Source organism: Acanthaster planci, linkage group LG13, assembly GCF_054643075.1.
Source record: "Acanthaster planci isolate LZ-2023a linkage group LG13, COTS_SCS, whole genome shotgun sequence".
Lineage (NCBI taxonomy): Eukaryota > Metazoa > Echinodermata > Asteroidea > Valvatida > Acanthasteridae > Acanthaster > Acanthaster planci.
The window spans coordinates 7,035,390-7,056,177 of NC_141789.1; the positions used below are offsets into that span (position 1 = coordinate 7,035,390).

The 20,788-nt window shown below is 41.8% G+C and overlaps 1 protein-coding gene across 2 annotated transcripts in view; it reads right to left on the bottom strand.

The window, feature by feature from the left end:
* Positions 1 to 3,179: 3,179 nt before the first annotated feature.
* The window catches only part of thoc3 (THO complex 3), a 110,106-nt gene continuing 92,497 nt past the window's right edge, over positions 3,180 to 20,788 (bottom strand). Inside the window, exon 6 of one of the 2 annotated variants that reach the window (XM_022253890.2) lies at positions 3,180 to 5,067. In XM_022253890.2, coding sequence (XP_022109582.2) covers positions 4,904 to 5,067 — 164 coding nt within the window. In that variant the 3' untranslated portion in view covers positions 3,180 to 4,903. The remainder of the gene's footprint in view (positions 5,068 to 20,788) is intronic. The other variant, XR_015427517.1, reaches the window with a different exon arrangement.

Here is a 20,788-nt window from a genome sequence, read left to right on the forward strand (position 1 = left end):
ATTTTCTGGTCAAACGTTTACTGGAGGGATGTCGTAGGCGTAGTAGTCGTCGCGACCGACTAGCACTTATGATATTTTATGTTGTATGGTCCCAGCTTTGCAGGCAGTTTGCTCGAGTAAATTCGAGGCTCGACTTTTCTGAGTGGCTTTCTTACTTGGTTTTTTTTTGTTCCTTTCGCATTGGGGGATTTTTACTGCCCAATCCCACCAATCTTCTTGTCCGTTGTGTCGTAAAAGACTCCCCTCCAAGGGTCGAACTTGTCCTACGTCACTCCAAAAAACAGATCAATATGGCCATGGTTATGTAGTTTCCAGCCCAGCAACGCATAGCAGGCACAACATGAAGTGCCCCGTCCGGGCGACTGTCTTATCTTGCCTGTTCCATATCCCCCAACGGCCCGTTTTTGTCACATTTCCATGGGCGTCCTGTCGCGCGTTACCAATTTGTCGCGGTACTCCGTCATGCCCTTGAGTTTACAGGGCTTTACGACGCCAGATTTACCTCTCATTCTTTTCGCATAGGGGCAGCTACGTCTGCGGCTATGGCAGGTGTGTCTGAGGATGATGTTAAAATTTTGGGGCGTTGGAAGTCTGGGGCTTACCGACGTTACATTTGGATTCTCCCAGCTATTTTGCCATTGAACGCTACATGTTGTATTAGTACTTAAGTACTTTGCTTGTGTTTTTGTTCCGATTTTCTTTTCATTTTTCTTGCGAAAATTGGCCCCCCTGCCAAAGCCAACTGTGTCGGCCCTTGGGGAGAGCGCCTTAATCGACTGGCCTATCTGGATGGGACTGCGAAGACTCCAGATGTTCCAGTTCTCCGATTTCCTGTTGGAAGCGTCCTGCTTCATCATCCTGCAGTTTGGCGCCAACGACCTTGTACACAAACATTTACTAGCACGGCAGTGCATCAATTTGGCAAGAGAAGCACTGCCGTACACTGTCATTTTTTATTCCGAGTAACTGCCCCGCCAAACTTACTCACGCCCTAAAGCAGAGTTCCCTCGAGCGTACGCGACGTTCATTCATTATTTCGATACGCTCATGGGGGTGTTATTTGGCACCCTAGATCCAGTGGTCGTCCGCGGACGAATCATGCAGACGAATTTCATTCGACTGATGATAGTTGTTCGGCGCCATATTGATTGCCTGTTGCATCTCCCTTTAATACCACCACCTGAGGTCTATTTGGCGGCGGTCATGTTGCCGACTTTATTTTCAGCAACAAGCCAGTTTGACGTGAATTTCATTCAGGGACCGCAAATTGACCTCGTTTTTAAGGCACTGTATTCTTAGTAACCACACTTATGGGAATGTGCCGAAAGGAAGGATCCTTTGTCGGGGGAGTCACTAGATTATTAAGGGCCAAATTTAGAAAAGCCATTTCGTACTAATTTCTGTCGTTTGACATAAATAAGCTGTAAATGGTTGTTGAAAATGCTCATTAGTTGCCCGTTATTCCAGCAACCCAGTGTAAGCCCCAAGTCGGGCCGCACCTCGTGGAGATTGCTGTCCGATCCCATCGTTTGATGGTCGGCCCAAAGTTATTGTATGCTGAAGTAAATCCTTGTTAATATGTTCACGAAACTTGGGTAATTTTGCATTCTGCCATGTAATTGCTGTTTGAATTTGCATATCGAAGGCTTTGTACCGTGCAGGTACATTCCAAAATTAATTTCCCGCTCCATGTGCTTTGGGCGGAAACCAAGCTGATATGATAATTGTTTTTCATACATTTTTTTGCTGATAGCTCTATGTATGTGTGGCTGTTTTGCGTCACCAGGCTCGGGCGGGAACAATCTCTGTAATTTTTGCTGAATAGCTACACTTTGCCTGAAACGCAATGTAAAATATACAGCGTCACCAGCTTCGGGTGGGAACAACCTGAACTGTGTCAAGTTCAATAAACGGCTGCTCAGGCCAATCGACACAAAAATTAGAATGCGAGTGTCCACCTGTCCCTGAGTTCAGTTCTCTGGTCCTGTGCATGCGGGGGGATAAATAGAATGGAAATAGCAGATGAGTCTGAACTAGCCTGTCGCGATTGGGGGCTAATATAAACTCGCATTAATTCGGACGAAGCAGAAAATTTGGGCGGTAAATATAATCAGCGTTTCGTCTTCAAAAAGCCCAAATTTAAAACGAGCAAAATATTTAAAGTGTGGATGTCAAATTAACCACGGAACAAGCGGGGTTAGTCGAACGTAAAAACCGAAGTTACCGTTTTGGCGGCTAAGATTTTCTAGGGGCAAGCCGCTACGTGCTAGTATTGCCGCCTGTTAGACCTGTTTAAAATCTCCAAGATGTTTCAATGGTTAAACTTCATAAAGAATAGGAAGATTTTTAAAAACCCTTTTACTATAAATGGAGATTCACACTTTTTATTTGTCCCAGAATCCTCAGACATTTTAATTGAAAAAGGTCATCGACAATTCAAAAGACGACAAGGCCATTTAAGTTAAAAACATTTTGTTTGAAAGTGGTCAGTCGAAAAACGGGCAGTAGTTTGATTTATTGCAAGTGATTTCGACAAGTAGATATTTCCGCAGTGATTTTGAAATGCCTCGAAAATTAAAATGCTTAAATATAGACGAACTGACCTTTTAAGTCACGACGGAAACCGGAGGGCTTTTTGCAAAATGAAAACGACGGTTTAATTATCGAACTTATCATTTTAACTGCGCAGTTATAAAACTTATGTTTAAAAAGATGACAACAAACGTTGAAGTCAAATATCAATCCAGACGAAGCCGAAACAAATGCGACTAAAATTTACCACCTTCAAAAGATCGAAGATATTCCAGGTCAAATTTTAAGAGAACGCGAGGCGCGCGAAACTTCTAACAAAAAGATTAAAAGGCTGTTACGCGCTCAATTATGTAGAGTACAAGCGTGGAAGCCGTAGGCGCGACTTTGCAGCCATTCCGCTATTCTTGGGAGTATTTACCGGACCCGTGGGGCTCGCGATGGAAGGCCTAGCCATAGGCGTATTGGGGGCTTACGCGATTTTAAAGTACACCTCCCGCAGGTTGACCCATAAAACTAAAAAGCACGATCAAATTCACAAGCTCGCAGGCGCCAAATTGAACTTTTGGATTGGGGAATTCAACATGTAATTTACCTTTATAAATGAAACGGATTTACATCTGGACAGATTCAGATGATGACATGTATAATTTAAGTGACAAATATCTTCACACTGTGTTTTATCTCTTTTTAATTATACAAAACAAATACAATTATGTCGTACAAACTGGGAAAACTCGTAACACTAACTCTTCACCTTTGGTGAATAATAATGACACATGGGGAAATGGAGCATACAGTTTATGTAGGAGCGTGAACAAAAACACAGCTAAATATAATTGTGTTCATGTATTTAAAAGAATATCTTGTGATCTTTTGTTAAATGTACCTGTTTTTTAATTTTACGTGTGTTATGAGGAAAGCCCTTTGTAAGTGATTTATTTTACTTCTGGGCAATCTTGCAGGTCTTTGTGTGTGCTTTACTGTCTTCTTAATTATTTGGATTTTGCCCGAAAATCGAAATACATAAATGGATCCCATTTGGCAGTGATTAGCACGTTACTGCGCACTTTAAAATTGGGTCTGACAAAAAACATGAGCTACAATTTAGAAAACACATTCGATAAAGCAGCTGGGTTACTGTGAAAATGACTTTTTATCACCCCAAAAACTATGTTAAACTTGTAACACAAATTTATCTCTTTTTTTTTCATCTGAAGCAAGTGAACAAGTGTTAAGACTGGAATTCTGCTTTCTCTAATTTTGTATCGGTGGAGGTAAACTATACATGTACCTGGACTGTGTCAAGAAAAAACAGGTTGGAGGTACCTATTTTGGAAAATGGTTGTTGGTCGACAAATGTACTTGACAAATTCCGTACAGAATGAGTAGACCAAATTCCGTGCTTTTATCATGGATTTTCTATTATTTGCTCTGCTGTAAAAAGATTACTAAGATCATGGAGGAAGGACATGGAAGGAGTTACAACTCTGGCACGTCAAAGTGCTCGATGATCATCGCCGCCCGGTCAGACAAACAATAGTAATCATTCCAAAAATGCCTGATTACTGCCTGTAGCTTAGCTCGACAAGCGGGACCAGTAATATCCTAGCAATATTTGTGGAGTTTTCTTTGCAATTAACTGCAACTTGTCGCAGTGACCGGGAAAAAGAAAGAAAATATCTAGCAATAGATTTACTTTAGCCGTCGTGAATAAATTGTTTTTAAAGATTTTGATGCACTTTTCCATTATCCATGCAATGTTTGTAATTTTATTTTGTCAGCGAATGATTGCGGCAATGATCATGGGGTAAAAAGGGGGCTTATGGTTATGAAACAGCTGGTGCATAGCAAGCATTCACTGTGCTCTGGCTATGGACATACCAGACATGACAGAAAGCGGTAATTGGCCAGATGTTGTAGCCTGGGCAGTTCAAAGTCCTTTTGTGTCCTTCCTCCATGTTAAGATCAATCAATGAGAACTATACAAAGAGTGGTGCCACATACTCGACATAGCCTAATCTACAAATGTTAAATAACGGACATTACAAAGTTCAGGTAGGCATGCTCTAGCTTTTTGTTATACATGTATTTTATTTGCGAAGAGGCTTTTCCATGGCGACTATTCTGTGATAAAAAGTGAAAAAACATTTTACATGAAACTTCTTTTGTCTTGGGTTATAAAATTCACAAGCCCTGTTCTGTTTTCTTACAGGAGAACTGCTTTCGACAGTTGTGCAGCTCAGTTTTTTAAAGTTAGCTATGACAGATGTGTACCCCTCCGACCGATTTTATGGAAGTTGCTTTTCAAGATAATCTTACCTACCCCTATAAAACTCTATAGAAAAACCTCTATAGAAAACTAGATAAACCATCAACACAAATCATTTGAGAGTCCAAACAGTTTAACAGTGCCAGCATCTCTATCTCTGTTGTACTTATCTTTATCATCACACGCAAATGCCAGCAAATGTCTCTTGGGATGCCATGAAACTGTGAATGTTGGACTTTCACACTGGACTTCAGTGATCTTCTCACCTTCAATAATTGAAAAAAAAAAACAGTCATCTAGTAATTAAAACAAGCAATATTGACAAGGAGGTTTGAAAGGGGGTTGGAAACAAGCGAACTGCTTGTTAAAACACTTGCTATTGCTTAAGGCCAAGGTTGATGTGGTTAGCAGTCACCTTGGCCTGTAACCCTTAAGGTCTACAATCAACAGGCTATCAGATGAAAGCAAGAACAACCCTGGCACTAAGTTTGAGCCTGATTTATGTCCAGTTCTTGAGTTATGGTCAAACAATTATTCCAATTGTTTGACTCACATTTTGCTACCCAGGTTTCTTGAGATAGATAAGTCATCCAAAACCCCAAAACAGTGGATATACTGACAAAAAAAGAGGACCTGAGGAATAAGTGGCATTTTCTTTTCAAAGCGAATCAGACTGAAATCTGAAACATGTGACGCAAACTCGTGTGTGTTGTGCTTCGACTCATTGTATAGCAGACATGCATACCTTGCTCGGTAATGCTTTGTTACAGATTTTTTTGATGTGACAAGGATGATATATATATAGAAGCTTATCCTAATTGTTGTCAGAATAATTGCTACATATCAGTATGTAAACACAAATCCACTCATGTCTGGCAACAGACTAGTCATTAACTACAGAAAATTTAGCATTTGGTGTAGAATTGAGACAACTGTTTCTCGTCGGCTGTTTTACGGGCCTTGTTTTAGGTCATTTTCCCAGTTCAGACTTGTGATTTTTTTCAGTGTTATTGCAACTCAAATAATCCTCAATCTTATCTAATAAAAGGTGGTCAGTAATCCACCGTGTGCGTAGGAGACACGACAAAATGTTTTGAAATTTAAACTTTTTAAATTAGATCTTTTTAGGATCGATGAAAGTAATGACGACACTTTTCCTTGTGAGGGTGAGACCACACTAACTTCGGTAAGTATTACATATATATGTACATGTGTATGGCAAATGGCACGCATATTTCACTGCATCAACACATGCATGTATGCATTTATACGTGTATACATACATTGTATGTATCTAACTTTATGCATGATATTGAGTATGTAAGTCAAGTACAAGTAAGGAGTCCTTGTTTTTTGCCCTTTCAGAAAGATTCTGCTAGGATTGAAACGTCAGGCCCTCAATGGGATTCCTTGACGTTCATTCTTAATATGCACCATGACGCACCATTTTCAGAGTGGAAGAATATCTGGTTTCATCCAATGAAATGGACCTATCTTTGCATATAGTAGTAGGATTTGTTTTGCTAATGTGTCCTTTGCTGAATTCGAAATGGGAAGGAGTTTTGTGGAATTCTTGGGCCCCCAAACACTGCCAAGTATGAGTTTATTTGCACCCATTACAATACCATATTAAAATTAGTGTAACCAGTCAACTATTCTAGTCACCTGGTCCCTCCACTTCTTCAACATTCCTTATTCACTTCCAGACTACAGAATTCTTCTTTCTATACATGTACCCGGCACCTCAAGAACAGACTTGCACTTATACCCAGCAAGAAATGAGACCGAGGGGTACCCCCCCAACATGTCCAATCCCTATACACATTCCAGATGATTGTTACTTAACACATCCCCCCAAGATATCTGAAACGAATTCCCCAGATTCCTGCGAGACAATGACCAACACAAAGCAGGGGGGTTCTCTCCGTCTCATACATGCTGCATATGTTTGCACTAGTTAACATAGACGCAGCCTTGTGTTGTGTAGCGCCCTCTCTTTTAAGCCTGCACTTTATACACTTGATAAAAATAGCTGGCAACAATACTGTGTAGTGCACTCTGTGACTTTCTTGTATTGAGTAGCACATTTGCATATTTAAAGAGCCATACATGTGCATGCCAGCATCTGGCAATAGTGATCTGAACAGTGTATTGTATCTGCCCCACATTTGTTCACTAGTATGAAAAGCTTTTGTGATTCACCCCACCCTGTGGAGTGCGCACTGCACAGAAACATCCTAATCAGATCACTCTGCTTCAGAGTCTGATTGCCTTAACATCACTTTCTGCAACTGTACTGCTACTTACTGTTACTGTACATATTGTTACATCGTATGAAACACAGCTACATGTATTTGCCTTGGTGCATACAGTACATGTACTAGTGATTGGCACAGGTCGAGGAACGCTGCATGCAATCCTTTGGGTTCCTCACACTGAAAGTGTAGCAGTTTTCTACATACTACCAGCTATACGCTGTTGGGTGATATAATTGACTGTCTTTTTTTAAATTTGTATATATATAAATTCTGTTACATTGTGAGGCGCTGTACAAATTGTAAATAAAATACTGAATGTAGTATTTGTGCCACCACATTCCCTGTTGTCCTTATTTATTTATTTACTTTTAACTGAGTCCTACTACCACTCGGTTACATTAATTTTAGAAACAATTGTTTGAGATTGATAAAATGTCCGAAAGGGGAACAAGAACTCAAACCAGTGCTTTTTTTTTCTTTGGTCGAGCTTTTTAGCACCAGCACTCAATGTAAAGAATGTGTGAACAAAATATATTGTAAACCCTGCTCAGTATTAAACTGAACGAAATTTATTGAAAAATGAATGGACATTTCACTCATAGTAATTCATAGGTTTGAGTACAACTTGGCCTTCTCCCCCCAAAAAGACAGGTTTAGCATCCCAGCCAGCCCCATTTCCATTTTCCTATCTCTCTTTCTTTCTATATACTTTTTTCTTTGCATGTTAAAAAAATATTGGTAGGATCTGAAAATATAAATTTCTAATGAAAATGTGCGCCTCCTGTGTTTTGTTTTTAGGCCTTACTACCACTGCAGTGCTGTTAAGCGCAATCTTGAACATTGCACAAGTTTATAGTACTCCATCCTGGGTTGATCTGCTTTAAGTAACATCCATTCGTAGGATAATCGACTCAGAAGGGAGTACAATAAATTTTTTCAAGATTGCACTCAACAATACTATTCATATTTCAGTGAGGGGATACATATATTACATGCATAATTCACATGTCATGCCCGTTTGCATATTTTACGTTTGCTTACAACTCTCTTAACGTATTTCTTTTTCTACCACAGTACCAACACAAACACTAACTAGCTGCTTCACCTTAACTTTCACATCCCTGTCCATCTTTAACCATCATTATCGTTGTCCATTCTGAACCCCTTCTGCTCATTTCCTACTGGTCTTTTGCTCTCACACTCACTCTCAAACCCAAGTAGGCACTGGCCATGGCATACAAATAGATGTGCTCCGTAGCACTGTTGAGCATCAAATAAGTGTGCAACAAATTGAAGAAGTGCTTATTAGATGAAGTGTCCCAAGCTTTCAGCGGGAAGCACCTTCATCAAGGGATTTAAGGCTTGCATTATCCCCTGATGAAAATGCTTTGCATAGGAAGCTTGGGACACTCCATCCGGTGAGCAATTCTTCAATTTTTACAGGCCATGGCCTCCTGTCTTAGCACCAGCAGCGCAACTGCTTTACGTGAGCTTACTGCAGCACGTCAAACTCTGGGGTCTTATTCTGATGCTTTGCATCTCAGTGCCAAAAACTGGTTAAACAAATTATGTACACTTAGAAAATTACTAATAGACTAATTTTTTAGCTCAGCCAGCAACTGCAGAAGAAAGGTAACCACTCCAAATCTTTCAATACTACCATTTCATCATTTGAGACCATTTACAGGAAAGATTTATCTTGGTTAAACCATACCAAGATAAGTGGTCTTTTTTAATTTTGGAGCAAAAGAGATTGAAATTTCTCAAAAACAAGTCAAAGCAAAGTGCTTTAAATCTTACAGATGTTTCCCTCAATATATTGTACAACCCACCAGAACAATAGACAAAGAAATTAACAGCAAGTAGCAGGCTCTCCCCATGTGAAAAGGGTAAAATGTGCAAGCCAAGAGGAAGAAAATATTTAAAAGAAGACTGATGCATGTGCCATCATTGAATTAAAAATTTTATTTCTTTAAGACCTTAAAAAGGAATAACAATCGCAAGAGTCCCAACTTCATTACAGTGATGTTAAGTTAAAGAAAATCTACTGCCACAGGCACAGCTGGGAAGCCAAAGCATTTGATCCAAAATCACAAACAAAAGAACTATCTGTCCTCTTGTGGAAGAAGAAATATTCTACATTGAGAAAAGAAGTTCAAATGGGCACAGTGAGTAGAAAATTTAAAGAGCAGAAGCTTAACCTGACGTCCATCCAAATGGAAAAAAAAACACTTCTGTTGAGAAAGCAGAAATTACAAGAAAATGATAAAGCTCAGCAAGGAGTGCAGTGCTACTATGAAAATCTCACCACAACACTCAAACAGGCTAATGAACATATAAAACACCTTGAAGATGAACACGTGGAACAGCTTGATAATGAAGACAACATGATCACAACAAAAGATGGGAAATCCTACTGCAACAGTATCTTGAAGGCATCGTGCTACCTGCAAGACCTTGGTACATGTATATCAGAACAACAAGACAAGTAACGCCATAAAGTAGTTGTCAAGACAACAACAGGAAAGAAGCTGATGGGACCCCTCCCATCTGTATCTACCAAGAACAGATTTGTCAGTGAAATGCAGTCAAAAGCGGATAAACAAACAGAGGACAAACTTGCTGGTCATTCTAATCTTACTCTTAAATATGATGGTACAACTAAATCAAAAGGCCATCTCATGAAGGTTTAGATTTCATCAGCAGACAACACACTTCTTGATGAAATGTGCCAACAGGTTGGAAAGCTAATGATTATGTTGAGACAATCCTCAATGTCTGTACAAAACCTATCCTCTCTCAAGTAAAAAACACTATGACAAATCGATGTACCACAAATGAAAGTGTAGATGGAAAGTTGGCAGAGCCACTAGGCAAAGGACAGTTGAATTCCTTTAGATCTAACATAAATGTTCTTGACTCATTTTATAATGTATGTGAGAATGTGTTCAGGCTGAAGAAAAATACAGGAGGAAATACGTGTACAAGAACATTCACCCAAAAAAGTGCCCTACAAAAAAAGGTTCTGAAAGCAGCACCCAGGAGCTTCTCAGGGCAGTCGATAAGTTGTTTCATGACCTTGGATGTGGATGTGAGAGGGAGCTTTGGGAATTCCTTTCTTCAAAAGGATACCCATAGTCAATAGAGATGCATGAAAAGACAGAAGTGTACTTTTGATGGGTAGGAAATCGTTTCAAAGTTTTTCCTTGATGCTATGCTGACCTTTTCATACTCCGATGCCATTCAAGATTTTTTCAAAGGTGCACCACCCATTAAATAACCTACAAGTTGCTATACTCAATGCACTAAAAGAAGGCAATGTAACAATCACCTTAGAGCACTTGGACTTGTTGGAAAGTTCATTCAGGACCTTGTATGGGACTTGTGCTACAAGATTTAAATATCTTGAAGATGAATCCTTTCTGTAATGAGGCAGCTACAAAACTGTCAAAGTGGAAGTATAAGCCAAGTGACATGCTTTCAAGCTGGTGCTTAATTTTTGAGGCAGTCCCACTTAAAAGAGGACATGCATCTTGCTTGCACAATCCACATGTAGAAAATGTATGTTGAGCTTTCAGCAAATTTTCAGAAGTTCTGTTCTGCCCTGTCAATTGTTTGTCAATTTTTTTATGGTTCCCGTGATTTTTGTCAAACCCGGCACACATTAAAGTGTAAGTCAGAAACTGGCTGAAATTCCTTTTCTAGAAAATTCATGAAAATAAAATTTGCACAAGGAGCTTACATTTTAACATTTAAAATAGCACTGTCTGCAAATGCGGCATAGGAAAACTAAAGTAGCTTTTCTTTTTTGAGTGATTCGGATAACGAGGAAAAATTCAAAAAGACTGCATGTGTGCGTTTTCTGCGTGTAAAATACCCACTTTGTCGTCCAAACCGCGAGACATGTCAAGATCCTGGAGTGAAAGTGAATATGAATATGGTCCCCATGGTAGTGACGATTGTTATCCCATCGATGTTGAGCCATACCCAATATTGGTATGAATGTGGCCGAACTGAAAAACACTGGTACAGCACACATTGTGCGATTAGTGAGGCAGTCCACATGTTTTCCCCTCATCACTCTTTTAAGTTAACTTGCTTCTGAAGACAATGGATTCATACGAACAAGTCATATACACGAATGAACGGCTGCCAAGGCCGACTGGTAGTTGCGGATGGTGGCAATCTGGAGGCCCGAGTTGGAATGGATACTGTACATGAAAAAAGTCTGTGATGGAACTCACAGGAGCTTCGGTTCAAGAAACATCATGGTCATCGCACCATCTAGTAAAATGTTGAAGTTGGCTGCTGTGAATCTTGTGAGTGGACAGTCATCGACCCTGAGCCGTCATGGATGCAGCGTCCGCAGAAAGGCCTGATGCTCTGAAGGATCTTTGGACAACGTCCAGCACATCAACTGAAGACCGTCCGATGCTGGGTGAAGGATCCCCAATCTGGGCTGACGGAGAATGCCCTCTTTCAGAAGGAATTTTTTATGTGCTTTTAAACAAATTAATGGGCTTCTCATTGTAACTTCCAGTCTGATGATGCCATCAGCTGCAAACCTCATACACATACACACTGTCTACATAAAAAACACAAATTAGCCTTGACCAAGGCACTGGGCAAATCTGGTCTACTGCATGTACAGTGTGTGTAACAGTTCATTTTGCATGTGTTGTGTGTCAATAGCCACCACCCGCACTGACATGTACAGGGCCCAAGCTCCAGTCCGCGACCCAACGCCTTGATGGGTTTGTCCCAAGCCAGAAAAACTCATTATGATAATGATTATGTAAGTGAAAACTGCACTCTATTTTTCAGTGCATGACATTGATCACGCTTAATAAACAAGTTGTTGTACCATCCATGAAAGAACTCTGCAATGATGGAAGGTTACAATGGGTGAAAGTCTTCGATTTCTCAGCTTATACTGCTCCCACAAATTCTTCATCCAAATGTTGTCAGGATTCGGTCCTCACTACCCGCAAAATTTGAATGAAATACTGGTTAATTAAAAAATTTCTACTGGTAAAATAAATGCCCCCCAAAGTTACAAATATTCACCCTAGAAATTGTTTCGCCAGTGGACGCCTTGCTGCTACAGGTATGATGTACATGTACATGTTTGTCATTTTATTCAAGAGCTCATGATTGGTCCACCCCAGTAAATAATTCATATTCTTGGAAAACTTGTTTTAAGTGATTGGCTTAAATATAATACCCTAATATCCTCAGAAAAAAATCATGAAAAGATGTCATCATGATCTCGCTTTAATTTTCACATATAACATGCCTTGGTTTATGTCTGTACCAAGTTTGAACCCAGTCAGACCGATGGTTCTTGACATATATGCCTGCGAAGAAATCAACTTTGAGGGCATATCATGTGACTTGTGATGATATCAGGACATTATGCTTTGAGACGCATCTATGCTACAGGGTCTTTGCTTGATTTAAGTTTGATGGAGATACAAACTTGCAAAGGGACTATGGAGTCACTCAACTTTTCTTTTTTAAATAGTGGGTGGGTCAAGGTAAATTTTTGAAAATTGAAATTCACTTTTTATTAAATAAGGAAAGAAATTGAGTTTTTGACGTGCCAGCATTCCATACGTGTGGTCTATTTCAACTTCATTCCCAGACAAAAAGAGAATGACTTGTGCACGTTTCATATATAGTGTGAAACTCCATGGGTGCAGGTGGTTTTTTGTTGGACTTGTTGGCTGCATTCATCTGTAGTTTAGAGCTAGGTTGGAAACACATGCAGAAGTGCAGACAACTGACATTGCTGTAGCTGTGGAAGCCCTTATTTTGAGCGTTATCTGAGCAATGCTGAAAACCAATGTAATCAAGTAAAACCAATGCATAGGCTAAGTAGGCTCACTCACACAGTACGGCATACATGACATAATCTGACAGTGAATACATGTACATGTCATCTAAAATTTTAGGATTTTGTCCATAATTTGTGTTGATAAAAGTGCAGGACTCAAATATAAAACAGCCGTCATGAGTGGTACTTTTCAAAGCTTGCTAACTTTCACACGAATGTGGAGCAACTTGCATCATATCACATAAGTTGTGTGGTGAAATACAAGAGGAGCTAGAGAAGCATGCACAGTAACTGTTCCTACTGCTAGAAATAGCGAGAACAACATGGAATGGCCGGGAGCCAGTGACCCCCACAACAAAACGATACATACCAAACTTTGACAACTCAAAAACAAAAACGATCAAAACTTCACTAGTATTTTCGCAAGTTAGTTGACGACATCAGATTGCTTTTCATGCATTTGTATTTTTCAGTTGCACGTACACGTATTTAAGTCGAGGTCTCAGTGCATGAATATTAAAGCCCAATTTTCTACTGGACCATCGCCAGGCTACTGGGGCAAAGGCCAGTCCATGAAGGCAGTCCACTTCAGCTGATGCAGCAAAGGCAAACAGCAATATTTTGCATGTTTTCATCTGGGATGTGATATTTGCACATAAAAGTGCTGTAAATGAGATCACTGAGCATTAGAATTGTGAGATATGGAGCGATCTCGAGTGAATGCATGTACACATGTAATACACACACACACACAAAACACAAAGTGTATACAATGTTTCATGCTCGTTGGTTTTTTGAGCAACTGACTTCTGTAAGGGTATTTTTGTCATTGGTGGCTCACGTGTTAACAACAAGATAAACCAAATGCCTCAGTAATGAAAATGCTTATTCTATCATTTGATAGACAATACCTTTTCTCCCCTAAACATTATTTCATAAAACTAACCACTAACACAAAATAAAACACCACACACTTTTGGGTTCTGTCAGCGTATTTGGACACCGGTGGGTCAGCGGTGTCCAAATAAATTCCTCTATGTATTCATAAAAGCTTCATATCCATATTTGCACTAGTTAGGGAATTATCTGCAAAAGGAAGTGTAGGTTCTTGTCTGACTGATTTATATTTCAGCGTAATTCTGACTGTGCGGTATACCCAGTCCTGTACTCGAGCAGAGAATACGTATTTGAGCTCAAAAGGTCTCAAAATTATCTAAATCTTGCAATCTAGGTATCATCTGAAAGGGCACAAGTTCGTCTATGTATTCATAAAAGCTTGTGCCCTTTCAGTATCATCATCAAAAATTACACTGTTGGGCCCAGTTGAGTGTTCCTTGATTCTGTTGGTTAGACATCTGTCAGTTTTACCAATGTAATCGTTGTTGCAACCTGGACATTTAAAGTGATATACAACAGAACTACGGTACTCTTTGGGAGTCAGGTCCTTAGTTGGCAGCATATTCATCACTTTCTTAGATTTCCAAATAATTATGATTTTGACATTCTTAGTGAGGTGTCGATTAATCTTGTTGATGTATCTATGGACTATGTTTTGGCCTACCTTTCCAGTGAAAGGTAGCCATAACCAGATTTTGGCTATGTCCGCATCCTCATTTATTTGGGGTGAATCGGCTTTAGACAGGTTTTGGTGTAGTTTCTTAAAGATGCGGTTGACTGTATGCAGCGGAAACCCATTCCAGGACATGCATCGTTTAAGTGTGTTCAGTTCATGTTGAAGACGAGGTCCAGGAGTGCAGATCTTATGGGCTCTAGAAAATAAACTACGTATCCAGGAGATTTTTTGCTTCCAGGGGGTGAAGCTATCAAAGTGAACACACTGCCCAGTGTGTGTTTTCTTACGATAAATGCCCATTTCACAGGAGTTAAATTCAAGATCAAGAAAATGAACAGTGCTGGTTCCTTCAAATGATTCAAATGTAAATTGCAAATTCCGATGAAATGAATTCAGTGCTTTCAGGATTCTGTCAAAGTTTACAGGCTTAGCAAGGATAAGTGTGTCATCAACAAAGCGTGTGTAATACTTGATAATACCTTCATCTTCAAGCTTAAGGATAATTGTTTCCTCTAGTTCAGTCATAAATATATTGGCTAAGACTGGTCCTAGTGGTGATCCCATGGAAACGCTATCAGTCTGTTGGTACAATTCATTATTACATGAGAATATGGTTTTGGTGCAAGTGTCCCTCAGTAGCTTGCGGAGGGTGTTCTTCTTTAAATCAGTGGATATCAGGTTTTTGTCATAGACTCGATGAAGGATTATGTCTATAGCCTTAGTGATAGGTACATTTGTGAACAATGAAACGACATCAAAGGAAACAAATTTAAATCCATCAGTACTCAAGTGAGAACGGATGTTCCTAATACGCTGAGCAGCATCAAAGGAATCTTTCAACACATAATCATTGGTAGTGAGTGGATTAAGAAGGTTGGCTAGAAATTTGGCAACAGAATAATATACAGTACCATTAGTGTCAATAATTGTTCTTAGTGGTGGGATGTCCTCAAAGTCTTTGTGGGTTTTAGGAAGTCCGTGGGCTCGTGCTGGCATTCAAGTTCTCTATTCAAATTCATGGACAATTACATGATGAGTGGTTATGGTTATGCGGATGATACCCAGTTGTTGCAATTCTTTTCTCCCAAACTGTGTCATCAAACTCATTCATTGCAAAATATTGAAAAATGTGTTGTTTCAGTTCAAGCATGGACGTCGAAACACTAGTTGAATCTTAACGCAGGAAAAACAGGGGTCATTTTGTTTGGTTGTCAACAGCAACTGGATAAAATTCACATTGACCACAATAAACTTGGTGACGACCATAAGAAAATTGTTGACAATGTCTGTAGTCTGGCTGGATTCAAGATTGTCTTTTGGACTCTCACATCAATCATATTTGTAAGAAGGTGAATTATAGCTTATATAATTTACGTTGTATTTGAAAATATCTGAATCAAGGAGCCACCGAGTGTTGGTTCATTCATTAATTACATCTCACCTAGATTATGTCAACTCTGTAATGTATGGTATGTCTCAATCCGCGTTTGATAAGTTACAGTGTTTACAGAATAACGCAGCTCGGTTGGTTCTGGGATTGCTTAAGTACAACAGGATTACACAGTCACTAAAAGAATTGCATTGGCTTCCCGTTTGTGCACGTGTGGAATTTAAGATGTTGCTTTTGGTTTTCAAGGTGCTGCAGAACAAGGCACCAAGCTACCTGAGTGACTCGATTGTCAGATCCTGTTGTGCTTATGACTTGCATAGTCAGGATACCTTGAGTCTTCAAGTCCTCGATCACATAATAAACTTAACGACAGGGCATTTGCTATTGCTGGACCGAGGTTATGGAATTCTTTGCCAACCCAGTTGAAAGATGAAAACAAGTTCAAGCGTGCCATCAAGACATACCTTTTCAACCACTTCATGCCGTGGCATTTTTCAATGTTGATGATGCTGGGCCGGCATGACTATCATTTTTTCCTATCACTATCATGACTATCAATCCTTCAAAAATTCATCATTTCATGTAAAGGTCGTTTATAGCCCCACAAAGTAATCTTTCAGCACTACTCTCAGTTGACAGGTGACCTTCATTGACGCCCGACTATTTCAGCCAGGCCTGCAGCCTTGTAAAAAGAGCCCAGATCGTGCGGTGTTATGTAACTTTCTTTTGTTCGCAAACCTGGCTCAGTGCACTGCTGACCTCTTTTCAATAGGGGCCAAATTAGCGTGCAGCAGTGCTATGTGGCTCATCCCTGCGGTGGTGGAGCGCTTTTGTCCCCGGTGGTAATTCGCTCGCTCTCAATGCCCCAAACCCTGTATACAGTACTGTATACAGTTTCATAACAAGGCTGGATTATCACCACTTTTGAGAGTAAAAATGTCGGTGATGCCCAGCAGCCTGGTCTTTTGTTCGGAGTACGGTCTTTTATGACAGGGCCCTGTGTCCTTTGTCTGAGTTCGGAGACCCTGGCCACGCATATAAACCTAACGTCAAATACAGTAAAAAGATAATCGATGACTCGCGGTGTCGTGTTGCTGGTAGCGACGTTTCGGCTGCTGGTGCTGCTAGCCTTCATCAGGCAACTGAAGTCTGGATGCTGCAGAGTCCGCTATATACTGCTGGACCACGTCCTCCGTGTGTCCCCCGCCGTGTATTGCGGACGTAGTACGGGTGACCACAGCGGGTGTCGCACGCTCCACTCCATGGGCGTGAGGGGGCGTGTCCTAACGTCTCCGATTCCGGAGTCCCCGGCAGGAAGTGGTTAAAAAAATGTTATAATATAGTTTTTTCGGAGCTTGTCTTCGAAAGAACAAACTTTGAGTCCGGGGAGTGAGTATGGTGAATGAATCAGACTGGCGCGCTGCACGCACAATTAACCAATCAAGGGCTGCATTATGCGAATGTATGTTTCCTGCGCAGGCCAGTTTGCGCGCGAAAATGTCACATTTCCTTCGGGTCAACCACCATTGCCGCACGTAGAAAAAATAAGCTTACGGTTACTCGCTGGAAAGTCGTAATAAATCTGCTGTTCCTGAGCCTAGTGACGGCTAGTCGTTTCTTAGGATGCGGCGAGGGAGAGGGAAGAAGCGGAGAGCGTCAGAGGCCTCCAGGAGACCGTCAACGACGAAAATTTCCGTCATGAGTGGGGCTCGTAGCTCGGCAGCTTCGCGACACACTCGCGCTCAGGCGCGTGCAATTCAGACACTTCTCGGCCCTCAAGTTCTTGCGGACAGCAGCGGGGTTGCACAGCGCCCTCCTTCGGTGAGACAACAGCCGCCGGTCTCATGCTCTGGAAACGCTTGCGTTCAGCAACTGCAACCTTCGACTGGATCGACTTTGACGGCGAGTTTGATAGATACCGGAACAGTTGGACCTTCGAATCCGATGCCAGCATCCTCCACGGCGGGCGGTATCGCGAGCGCTAATACGGGCGGTCTTGACACTTTGCCCCCAGTTGTGTGTGTCCCCTCGACCGTGCCGGCGACGGCTACAGTCCCGGGCCCAGCCGCACCCGATGTCAGCTCGCTGCCATGCCAGCCGAGTGGCTTTGCAACCCAGGCAGCGGGGTCTACGGAACACAGGCAGAGGGCAACCAAAGTTATTCAGAAACCATGGCACAAAATTTGGCTTGTGAAGGGAGCAAGGGCTGACCTGAACATGTGGATGGTATTCCTGGAAAGCTTCAATGGGAAAACAATTATCCCAGATCAGTTTTGGGTATTGGACTCGGACTTACAACTATTCACGGATGCAAGCGCAAGCATTGGCTTTGGGGGCTGTTTTGCTGGTCAGTGGTTCCAGGATAAGTGGCCCCAGTCTATTCTCCGCAATGCACGGTCCATAGCGTGGCTCGAATTCTTCCCGGTAGAGGTAGCGATCACTCTCTGGGGCAAGTCCTTGTCCGGTAGGCGCATTTGGATTCGATCCGACAACAGGGCAGTCGTAGACATAATCAATAAGCAAACATCAAAATGCCCCTTAATAATGAAATTGTTGCGCTACTTTGTTCTCGTATGCCTGCGGGACAATGTCACCATCAAAGCTAAGCACATTCCTGGCGTTCAGAATAACATCGCAGATGCACTGTCCCGTTCACAGATGGCAAGGTTCAGACAGCTGGTCCCTTCTGCGGCTCACGCAGGGTTGGAAATACCCAGTTTTCTCTGGCAGCTTTGAATGCTGAGGCCGAGCAACTCCTAGGGGCATCTCTATCTAGGAGCACCTGGGTGAGCTACGATAGACGGGTGACCATGTTTCAGCAATTTCGCCTTGAAGTTGGGTTACAACCATCATGGCCTGCTCCAAGTGAGCATGTGGCTGCTTTCATTGCGTTTCTTTCCTTAAAAGGAATGGCACCACCCACAATTACTTCTTATATTTCGGCAGTGGCATTTGTTCACAAGTTGAAGGGATGGGCAGATGCCTCAAAAAATGTTATAGTACAGAAACTCAGAGAAGGTTGCCGCAGGCGGAATCAACAGTCTGACACTAGACGCCCCATCACTTTAGATTTGTTAGAAAAAATTTGTCATGTCACAGGGTCAATCACGAAATCGAATTTGGAGGCTTCCCTGTTTCGCGCAGCATTTGTGCTGGCCTTTTTTGGGTTTTTCCGAGTGGGGGAACTGACTGCAGCTAGCATGCAGACAGATTGCTCACAGATCTTGGGAGTGGGCGATGTGTGGTTTGTGGGGCATGACCAGCCGGTGATGCTGGTCAGACTCAGGTATTCGAAAACTGACCAACAAGGTAACTCGGTGACATTAAAATTCTGTCCCCACACAAACGCGCAAATTTGTCCAGTGCGCTCGGTAACTCACTAATTAACATTGCGCCCGCCCTTGGGCCACTGCCTTAACGGCATACCAATTTCGCCACATGCTCAAAAAGTGTCTGGAAATCCTGGGAGTGCCCACTTCTGGTTTTAGTGGTCACAGTTTCCGCATTGGGGCTGCCACTTCGGCAGCCTTACAGGGCATGTCAATTCCTGAGATCCAATCTGCGGGCTGGTGGAGATCAGCAGCAGTAAATAGTTACATTCGGCCAGATAAAGTTTGATCCATACCCGTGATATGTCAAAGGTAGGCCTCTCCCTATTAATTACAACTACCATACTTGTTGCTGGTTGTGTTTCTTTTATTTATCCAATACAGGGGTGGTAAGGACTTGGGTGATAGGTGACAGCATAGTGTACTGGGCAGGGAAGGCCGTGTCCAGGGGCTCTCCATCACACCACATCCAATGGTTCGGCATCCGAGGAGCTCGTTTGGCAGAGTTAATCCCCATTCTCAATAGGTTATTAAAATCCGGGCCTGCACCTCACGCCCTCGTCATTCATCTAGGCACAAATGATCTGTTCTCCTCACCAATAAATACAATCCGGGAAAAAATTGAGGAGGGCCTCCTGAAAACCCGCAGTCTGTTGCCTAACGATCATCTGGTCGGACATCCTACCTAGATTGTTCTATTATGGGGAACAAAAGTCGGGCAGGGGAAAAAAGTGTGTGAAGAATCTAAACAAGCATGGTCACAAAGTATGCAAAAATATAGGTAACGCTCATGCAATTGTCCATTCACACAACATTAAGCCGTCTCAGCACACTCTGTACTACCGTGACGGCATTCATCTGTCGTCGGCCGGCAACTTGCTTTTCCAAGAGAACATGTTCAATGCCATAGCCTTTTTTGCGCTGTTTGGCGAGGCCCTCCTTTATCCCTCAAAGCCTTGAGAATCCATAGTGCCGCGCAAACTCATACGAAACAAATATTCGATGAAGAAAAAGGAAAAAGGGGGGTGTGGGATGGGGCAAGTTCCTGAAATAGGAACTTGTTTGGTGGAAAAATTCCAAATAGTAAATAAAAGGAAGAAATTATGGCCTTGGGACACCTCCCAGGACTGGAAAATGATCAGGGGAAAAGGGCCCTTGTGGTCCCGCTCGGGCTGGTGGCACTCCTGCCACTAGGAAACCCCAGGACGGGTCTTTTGGCATTGATTTACCTGTGATTACTTATTTGAGTAGGGCAGTGACCTTTAACCTTTTAACGGGGAAAGGGCCCTTGTGGTCCCGCTCGGGCTGGTGGCATTCCTACCACTAGGATACCCCAGGAATGGGCCTGTAGGCATTGATTTACAGTTAATCACTTATTCTAATTATCGAAGTGACCTTTAACCTTGTTAAGAGTTGTAACAGTTCGATGCTTATTATATGTGCATTGGGTTATTGAGTTATAACCAAACTGCATGCAGTTAGTTGACCTTGTTCACTGTTTCTGCTTATTAAGGCATTAAAATGTTGTGCTTGTTGAGGAAAGGATTGGAAATAAAACTCAGCATGGTGGTGGCCAACCGAGTGGACTGGCAACTCTGTTT